Source organism: Priapulus caudatus, unplaced genomic scaffold (assembly GCF_000485595.1).
Source record: "Priapulus caudatus unplaced genomic scaffold, Priapulus_caudatus-5.0.1 Scaffold1727, whole genome shotgun sequence".
Classification (NCBI taxonomy): Eukaryota; Metazoa; Priapulida; class Priapulimorpha; order Priapulimorphida; family Priapulidae; genus Priapulus; species Priapulus caudatus.
Genome location: NW_014578788.1, coordinates 3,476 through 13,172, shown reverse-complemented (window position 1 = coordinate 13,172; position 9,697 = coordinate 3,476). Strand labels below are relative to the sequence as shown.

Genomic DNA, 9,697 nt, shown 5'->3' with positions numbered 1-9,697 from the left:
TGCATTTATTGGTGTCTGTCATGATATGTGTCACCTGTGTGTGTGTTGTGTGTGTTGTGTGTTGCTCGGCGCGTGTGTGCTCACTGTGTGTGTCGTGTGTGTGTGTATTATCCATGTCTGGTTTGTATGGTGACAAAGACGTGTCCAAGTGTGTCTGTCGTGTGTGCTGGCGTATTAGCAGCCGAGCCATGCAGCGTGATTTGCACGGTCGTTTTTAAACTGCCACCACGGCCCAAAGAAATGAAAAAGTTTAAAATTTAAAAATAATAGTCTAATATTATAGATCTAATATATATATATATATTATATATATATAATTCAGGGAGTACATAATAGGGATCCCTATTATGTACTCCTGATATTATATATATAGGTATACTATACTATCTTTTATAGTCTATAGTAAATAATAGTTCTAATATATAGATTCTAAATATTTTTTATATATAATATATACTATATATATAGTCTTAATAGTAAATAATAGTCTAATATTATAGATCTAATACTATATATATATATATATATATATAATATTATTATATTATAGTCTAATAGTAAATAATAGTCTAATAATTTAAAAATAATAGTTTCATATGGTTTCGTTCAGATTTAAGTAAAACAAGATAAGAGAGAAGCGCCACGAGGCGCCTCAACAAAGGAGTATTGTCATGCTTAACAGAGCGTTGGGCTCGCCTTTTACCTGCTTTTGTGAGGTGCAAAAACTATATCATACCCATTGATTCCCTCTGCTTCTATTAGCAGATGATGCGCAGGAAGGACGATGGTTAGTTTTTTACAGCACCTAACATGTTGTAATGATTAACTGCTAGTAACTTATATCCAAATTTCAACTGTGCCATTGTTCTGGCTTCATTTTGTCATTTCAACGCCCCACCCCCCACTCACGTTATGTTTATTGTTCATTTTCATTGTCAGGTGTTCATTATATTGTTCCCTGTATATATTGTTGCATTGTTTCCCGCTTCCATGTTCGATTAGTTTTCCCTTTTATTAATGTTTACAATGTGAAAATTATTACGGAATTTAAAAAGGAATAGGGGGGGTTCCTTTCCAAAAAAAAATATAGTTGATAATTTAATTTTAATGTATCGTATGACAGAAACGTTCCCAATAACTATATTGGTCTCCAGAAGTAAACTCTAAATACATTGCATGTAAAGCTCCCATTCCTGTAGTATGAATTAAACAAGTTTTGCTAATGAATGATATAATAATTTCACGCACAGTGGCGCTCTTCTAACTATTTAGGAAATTCGTCAAGTAATTAATCTTAAAGGCGTCAAAGTATATTTGCTCTTCGATCTGAAAACAAAATATTGCGCCTTACAGTGCTACAGTTGATGGCATGTTCCAGCGATATCAACCTCCAGGCTATTGTGTTCTGAATGTCAAGCCACTTATGGCAGAGCCGCCATTAGAAAGACAAGAGGTTCTGATTGTTGCAAACCTCAGCATCATCAGGGATACGAGGTACACGTTCAGTCAGCTTAAATCCCCCCACAAATGCTTGTTTTTTTTTGGAAGTCCTTGTGTATCATCAACATCCTGTCCTATTATGAAGCTATCCCTGGTCAGCGTGATGTAGCTTACAGTGTGATGCGACAGTGCCAGTGTATTCGTTGGTCATCCAAGTGAAGATTTGGTGAGCTCAGTCAGACTGATCGTAGCGTTGTGCATAACAAAGTTGCCAGTTGGCCATCGGTGATTAAATAGGTCGCAAACTTCGCCTGTGAATAGAAAATTTGAAAACGATCATCAATATTGATGTTCGGCGATTGATAATTATAGATTAATCAGATAAGGAATACAGCATCATTTTTAAACAAGTTTGGGCTTATTCTGCGAACTCTTCACCTGATAGGATATGTAATGCGTGCATTGATGTTGACATATATGTTTAACAAATCTACTTGAAAAATGCGTTGGCGTGAATTTGATACTGTACGTTCGAATGCCGTTTATTTAAGCCCCCCAAGTGAACCTCATACCAACCGCTCTGGGTAACTGCAATTCCATTTTTCTTTGCGACATTCTGTATGGTATGTCCACACCCGTGGTAGCGGGCAAACTGATCCATCACTTAGTACGGAACGAGCAGGCAAGAATCTGCGGTGAACTCTCAGCCACACACACAGCAGATTTGGTTAAAGCCAGCGGAAAGGCGTTTGAATGGACGGCATAATCTTAGTAGATTTGTTTGGTAATGTTGCATAGAGGTAGTCCCAGGGATGCCTTGCCAAGGGTATATGTCGCTGATTTCAACCTGGTTTTAGCAGGTAGAAAGATACAAATTTAATATCTTGTTATATGGCCCTGCATAGGGCAATAGCGCGCATTTTAGGTTGGTGTGTAAAGCCATTTCCCGCTGCCAAAAAAATATATTGCCCGCCTGGCAGATATCAATGTTGGTCGCGTAAGCCGGGTGTGTCGCTGCTGCCACAATTTATGAACACTGTATCTCCGCACAAATAGCTGCCAGTGTTAAAAAACGTCAGCTCATTTAAGGTGTAATATTATATATTATATATATATATATATATTATATACACACTGTAGCCCTCGGGTTATGACCGATGGTGGGGTCCATAAAATGTTATCGCCCCAAAAAATGCGGTGACGCGAGTGACGTTTTCGCGCTTAAATCGGGGTTATATATACGTGGCTATATATGAGCAACAAACAGGTTGCGGTCGTTGAAGCTCCAACGACTGCATGCGCTGTTATATCCCGAATTCGCTGTTTAAATCGGCTTTTCAATGTGGTGGGAGGCGGTGTGTATGGTCAGTGTGTGCGTTTAGCTTATTAGTCGGGCCGTGCGTTGTTTTCACTGTATATAGCTGGTATGGATTCGAGTGTCAGTCCTGTGTCTCTTGCTTAGTGTGGTCTTGTTTGTTTTGAGCTAGTGTTGCATGTGGATTTTTGTGTCACACACGCACGGCACGCACTACACACACACTACACACGACACAGCCACCTGTCGTTTTTTGAAGGGCACATCATGCAGCAGCACGTTACACACACACATCGTCTCAAAAGTTTTGCTATACGCCAGCCTATACCGTAGTGTTGACTCTGATGGGCGTCTGTCAAGTCGTGGCATGAGTGCTACTATGCTACAGCACTACGGACCAGTCACACACACACACACACACACAGGATTGATGGCTGTATCGGCTCGAGAGGCCCTTCGAGTTGTCTGTAATTCAGTATGTGGAAAAAATCGGTGTCAGGGACAAATACCCCCCGGACAATCACCCCCGCGACAATTACCCCGGACAATTTTACCCCCCGGACAATTACCCCATTGCCATTTACCCCCCGATGCCATTTCACCCCCACAGACAGATCACCCCCGGACAGGATTACCCCCCGGACATTTATCCCCCGGACATTACTCCCCCGCGACAATGCACCCCCCGACATTTACCCCCGCGACAATTACCCTCCGGACAATTACCCTGGACAATTACCCCCCATGCCCGATTTACCCCCCGGCAATTATCCTCCGGACATTTACCCCCCGGACAATTTACCCCCGGACATTTACCCCGCACAATTACCACGCGACAAATTCCCCCGGGACATTTACCCCGGACATTTACCCCCCGGACAATTACCCCCATGCCAGTTCACCCCCCGCGACAATCATCCCCCTGGCAATTTACCCCCGGACAATTACCCCCCGCCGGACATTTACCCCCGCGGATTTACCCACGTCGACAAATTACCCCGCGACATGTTACCCCCCGGCACAATTATATCCCCCCCCGGACATTACCCCCCGGGACCTTTACCCCCCGCCCGCATTTACCCCCGGGCAATCACCCCCGGACAATTACCCCGCCGGACTATTTGATTTCCGCGACATTACCCCCGCGACATTTTACTCACTGTGTGGTTTATTATTCATTGTTGAACAGTGATACAGGCAGGAGTTTCGAGGAGATGGGAAGAATCGCCACGGAGGAGTTTTTTGTGGGGGTGGGTTATGGAGGAGGAGGGCCGAGAAAGTGTGAGAGAAGTGTGCACTTTAGCCGCATGGCGTTGGGGAGGGGCCGAAGGAGAGGAGGCTATGAGAGGAGTGTGTGAGGAGGAAGAGGAGAAGGAGGGTGGAGAGAGCGGAGCTGGATTGAGGAGAAGCAAGGGAGAATTTAGAATGTTGGCGAGAACGTGGTGGAGGAGCACCATCTATTAAGATACGCATGGGAGGCGGGCAGGAAGGTGGAGAAGTAGAGTGAGAGGTCGAGAAGGTGGAGGAGAAGAGGAAGAGAGAGGAAATGGGAGGTAGGAGGTACAGCGAGGAGGCAGGCAGGAGCGAGGAGGAGTAGAGGAAGAGGGGGAAGCGCAGGATGAGGCTCGTGAGACATGGGGAAAGGTGGGTGGAGGATGGAATTGGGAGAAGGTGGCAGGAGGAGGAGGAGGAGGAGGACTGAGTATGGATGAGTAGAGGAGGTAGAGGCGCCCTCATCTACTTCCTCCCTCCCCCACTCCTGCTCCTCCTCCTCTCCTCTCCCTCTTTCTCCACGCTCATCTCCTCCTCCTCCTCCTCCTCCGCACCACCCTCTCTCCCTCCTCCCCTTTCCTTTTTCTTCGCCACTTTCTCCCACTGTTTCCCCTCTTCTTGCTCCATCTCTTCTCCTCCTCTCCACCTTCTCCTCCTCTCCTCTCCTCCTTCCTCCTCTCCTCCTCCTCTCACCTCCTCTCCTCTTCTCTCCTCCTCCTGCCTCATAATACAACCATCCACCTATCTTCCTCCTCACCACACTGGCCTAACCGCTACCTCCTACCCTCTCTACCTCCTCCTTACCCTCTCTCTCCCATCTACTTCCTTCCTTCTTTGCCTTCACTCAAATAATACTCTCTATTCTCTCTCCTCCCTCCACCATTCTTTTTCCCTCCTCCTTCTACCTTCTCCTTGGTCCATTAACGTTCCGTCCTCTCTCTTCCTCCTTCTGGTTTCCAGCCTTCTCCCCCTTCCTCCTCCTCTACCCTTCCTCCCCCTCCTCCTCCACCACCTACTCCCCGACGTTCTCCTTCCTCCCTCCCTCTACCTCCTCCTCTCCATCCTCGTCTCCTCCTTCACTTCCTCCTCCACTTCCCTCTCCTCCTCTCCGTTTCTGCTCCTTCCTCCTCGCTCTCCACCTTCATCCCTGCTCCTCCTCGCTCCACCTGTCTCCCCTCCTTCATCCCCCACCACGTTCTCCCCACGTTCTCCCCTTTCCTCCTTCCTCCACCTTCTCTCATCCTCCTCCTCCCACCCTCTCCTCTCTCCTCCCCTCCTCCTTCCTCCACCTTCTCTCCCTCCTCCTCCTCCACCTTCTTCCCCTCCTCATCCCCCCACACGTTTCTCCCAACCTTCTCCTTCTTCTCTCACCACCTTCTTCCCCTCCTCCTCGACCTCCTGCCTGCTATCACTGTTCATACAATGAATAAAGAATCGTACCAAGTGCAGTAAAATGTCCGGGGGGTAATTGTGTCCGGGGGCTAAATGTCCGCGGGGTTAAATGTCCGGGGTTGATTGTCCGGGGGTGTGAATGTCCGGGGGTAATAGTCCGGGGGGTAATATGTCCGCGGGGTAATTTTGTCGGGGTGCTGGATAAATGTCGCGGGGGTATGTCCGGCGCTGAAATTTTCGGGGGATGGTAAATTTGTCGGGGGGGTAAATGTTCCGGGGGGTTATTGTCCGGGGGGTAAATGTCCGGGGCGGTAATTGTCCGGGGTTGGTAAATGGCATGGGGGGTAAATCTGGCATTGGGGGTAATTGTGTCGGCAGGTAATTGTCCGCGGGCTGATTGTCACGGGGCGTATTTGTCCTTAGAACCGAAAAATGCCACCCAAGTCAGAATAATGGTTACGTTATTCGGGGTTGATAGCATGTATTTTGCTTAAACGTGTGGTGAGAGTTGAGAATCAACATGTGCTTTTCTGCAGTGTTGCAGGAACCGCACTGGGTTAGAAGAAGCACACTAACATGCTAATGATTTTTTACCATCTACACGATATAAGAGCTGCTCTCGATTGCCTTACCTTTTCCTCCAAGTAGGCAGCAAATCCGTAGCCATCAGTAGCAGCTGTATGGTCACAGCTTGTTTTTTTTTGCATCCAGGCAATGTTGGAGGAGTGCTGACATATCAGTAGCCGTGTCTGTCGCTGCAGGTTGAAGCCTTCACAGCTTCATCTGCCATGCCCACTTGAACAGTGCAGCGGAACATGGCTCGCAGCATAGGTAGACTATAAGCGCTGCTGAGTAATGGCTAAGTGTCGGATGCGTACAGAGAAAATGTACTCTTCCTTTTTACCGCTGTTGCTTCACAGCTCAGCAAGGCCAACGGCACAGCAAAGCATGGCTTAACGTGACGCCATACATCTTCTTCTGCTGCTGCCACTTCTTCATTTGGTAGTAAGCATCACAAGCCATCGTATTTATCCCGTTGGCTCATAGGTGGCCCGTAACAACAATAAGCCTCCGGCAAATTGTTTCACCGCTTTCACTATTTTTCTTAGAAAAGGCCTTTTTTGCCTTTTCTCCGCCCTAAATTTCTGGGCACAGAGTGTAATAATTTGCATTGCTGAGAGTGATATCTCGAGCTTTCTGGAGGTTGCTGCCATCATGTTGATTTGGTCGTAGCCACTTAGGCGAAAAAGGGCTCTAATGTATCATAAAAAAACATTCAAGTCGATACGTATTTCCTCTGCATCATTAAGGATGGGTCAACAGTAGAGCCTCCGCAAAATTGTTCACCGGTTACACTTATATTCGGCCTTTTTTGCGCGTTTTTTGTGTGCCGAAATTCGCACTAGAGTGGTTTGCAATAATTAGGATTATGCAATAATTAGCACACCGAGCATACGCACGGCGCACAAACACTTACACGCACGGCGCACACATACACACGCACACACACGCGCCCCCCACACACGAGCATACGCACGCGCACAAACGCAGACACACGTCAGGCGCACACATACACACGCATGACACACGCGCCCCACACACGATCGTACGCACGCGCACGAAACCAGACACACTGCGCGCACACAATACTCAGTACTCACGCAGCACACGCGCCCCACACACGAGATACCGCCACGGCGCACAAAACACAGAACACCACGCGCGCAACATACTCAAGTACTACACGCAGCACACGCGCCGCCCACACACGCAGACATACGCACGCGCACAACAAGACAACGCGCGTGCCACATCATACACGACGCAGACACACGCGCACCCACCACACGATCATACGCGGACGCGGCCACCACAAACACAGACACGCGCGTGCACACATACTCAGTACTCCACGCAGACACACGCGCACCCACAATTGAGCCAGACGCACGCGCCCACAAAACACAGACACACGGCGCCCCACACACGAGATACGCACGCGCACAAACACAAGTACACGCGCGTTCACACATACTCAGCTACTCACCAGAACACACGCGCACCCACAACATACACCACGCAGATACACACGCGCCCCACACCACGAGCATACGCCACGCGACAAACACCAGACACGCGCGTGCACACACTCCAGTACTCCGCAGACACACGACGCACGCCACACATGAGCACTACACACGCCGCCCACAACACTGGACACTGCGCGACGCACACATACTCATACTTCACGCGACACACGCTCACCCACACATGAGCATTACGCACGCGCCACAAACACAGGACACACGGCGCCCCCACACACGAGCAGTACGCAGCCACCAGAACACCGAGACACGCCGTGTCACACCCATCCTCGCTACTCACGCAGATATCTACTCAGCGCGTCCCACACATACACCAACGAACCATGCACTCGTGTTTTACGTACGCACAACATTTTCACGCAGTTAATGTTATGGAGCCAGTGGGTTGTGTAGAACCAGTGGTTCGTTGTCATGACAGCGTGACGTCACACTTCGGTACTCTATTGTGCTTGCAACAGAGTTGGGCTTTTACCTGCTTGTGAGGGCAAAACTAATCTTACCCATTTATTCCCCTGCTTCTATAGCATATGATGCGCAGGAAATGACATGGGTTAGTTTTTTTACAGCACCTAACATTATGTAATGATTATATTCTAGTAACTATACCAATTTCAACTGTTGCCATTGTTCCATGCTTCATTTTGTTTCAACGTTCACGTTTATTGTTTATTGTTCATTTTTCATTGTTCAGTGTTCATTATATTGTTCCATGTTTAATTGTTGCATTGTTTCCATGTTCGATTGTTTTCCCTTTCTATTAATGTTTACAATGTGAAAATTATACGATTAAAGATAGTCTCCAAAATTAGTTGAAATTTAATTTTAATGTACGTATTACAGAAACGTTCCCAATAACTATATTGGTCTCCAGAAGAACTCTAATACATTGCAATGTAAAGCTTGTGTATGAATTAAACAAGTTTTGCCAATGAGTGATTAATAATTTCACGCACAGTGGCGCTTCTAACATTTAGGAGTTCGTAAGTAATTAATCTTAAAGCGTCAAAGTATATTTGCTCTTCGATCTGAAACCAAAATATTGGCCTTACAGTGTACAGTTAGATGGCATGTCCAGCGATACACCTCCAGCTATTGTGGTCTTGAAGTCAAGCCACTTTATGGCAGAGCCGCCATTAGAAAGACAAGAGGTTCTGATTGTTGCAACCTCAGCATCAGTCAGGATACGATGGTACACGTTCAGGTCAGCTAAATCCCCCACAAATGCTTGTTTTTTGTGGAAGTCCGTTTGTGTATCATCAACATCCTGTCCTATTATGAAGCTAGTCCCTGTGTCAGCGATGTAGCTTACAAGTTGTGAGGAAGTGCCAGTGTATTTCGGTTGGTCATCCAAGAAGATTTGGTGAGCTCCAGTCAGACTGTCGTAGGTTGTGCATACAAAGTGCCAGTTGCCATCGGTGATTAAATAGTCGCAAACTTCGCTATGAAATAGAAAATTGAAAACGATCATCAATATTATGTTCGATGATAATTATAGCATTAATCAATAATGAATACAGTCATCATTTTTAAACAAGTTTGGCTACTGCGAAACCTCTTCACCTGATAGGATATGTATGCGTGCTATTGATGTTGACATATATGTAAACAAATCTACTTTGAAATGCGTTGGCGTGAATTGATACTTACGTTCGAATGCGTTTATTAAGCCCCAAAGTGAACCTCATACAACCGTCTGGGTAAACTGCATATTCCATTTCTTCGACATCTGTATGGTATGTCCACACCGCGTGGTAGCGGCAAACTGATCCATACTTAGTACGACAGTCCAGGAAGGAATCTGCGGGAACTCTCAGCCACATACACACAGAGATTTGGTTAAAGCCCAGCGGAAAGGCGTTTGGAATGACGGCATAATCAGTAGTAGATTTTGTTGGGAAGTGCATAGAGTAGTCCCAGGGATGCTTGCAAAGGTATATGTCCTGATTCACCTGTTTAGAGAAATAAAATTTACATATTTGTTATATGGCTGCATAGGCAATGGCGCATTTTAGTTGGTGTAAAGCATTTCCCGTGCCAAAAAATATATTGCCCGCTGAGAATCAATGTTGTCCGGTAAGCGGTGCTGCCACAATTTATGAACACTGTATCTCGCCACAAATGGCTGCCAGTGTAAACGTCAGCTCATTTAAGGTGTAATATGTATATATATATA

General features: G+C 46.6%; 2 protein-coding genes across 2 annotated transcripts in view; both read right to left on the bottom strand.

Moving 5' to 3' along the window:
- LOC106817441 overlaps positions 1-6,083 on the bottom strand; it is a 9,504-nt gene extending 3,421 nt beyond the window's left edge. The window contains exon 1 of the mRNA XM_014822103.1: positions 6,052-6,083. The gene's annotated coding sequence lies outside the window, so the exon portion shown is untranslated. The remainder of the gene's footprint in view (positions 1-6,051) is intronic.
- Positions 6,084-8,354: 2,271 nt separating this feature from the next.
- Positions 8,355-9,252, bottom strand: LOC106817442 (neuronal pentraxin-2-like). Its single transcript, XM_014822104.1, has 2 exons — positions 9,172-9,252; positions 8,355-8,963 (listed from the first exon to the last, which is right to left on the bottom strand). Exons 1-2 carry the CDS (start codon positions 9,237-9,239, stop codon positions 8,570-8,572), a joined length of 462 nt encoding a protein of 153 aa, XP_014677590.1. The 5' UTR covers positions 9,240-9,252; the 3' UTR covers positions 8,355-8,569.
- Positions 9,253-9,697: the final 445 nt, after the last annotated feature.

Coding starts and splice junctions, on each gene's coding strand:
- LOC106817442 (XM_014822104.1), bottom strand. CDS start 9,239: ATGGAATATGCAGTTTACCCAGACGGTTGTATGAGGTTCACTTTGGGG. Junction 8,964..9,171: donor CTTAATAAACGCATTCGAAC/GTAAGTATCAAT, acceptor TCTATTTCATAG/CGAAGTTTGCGACTATTTAA.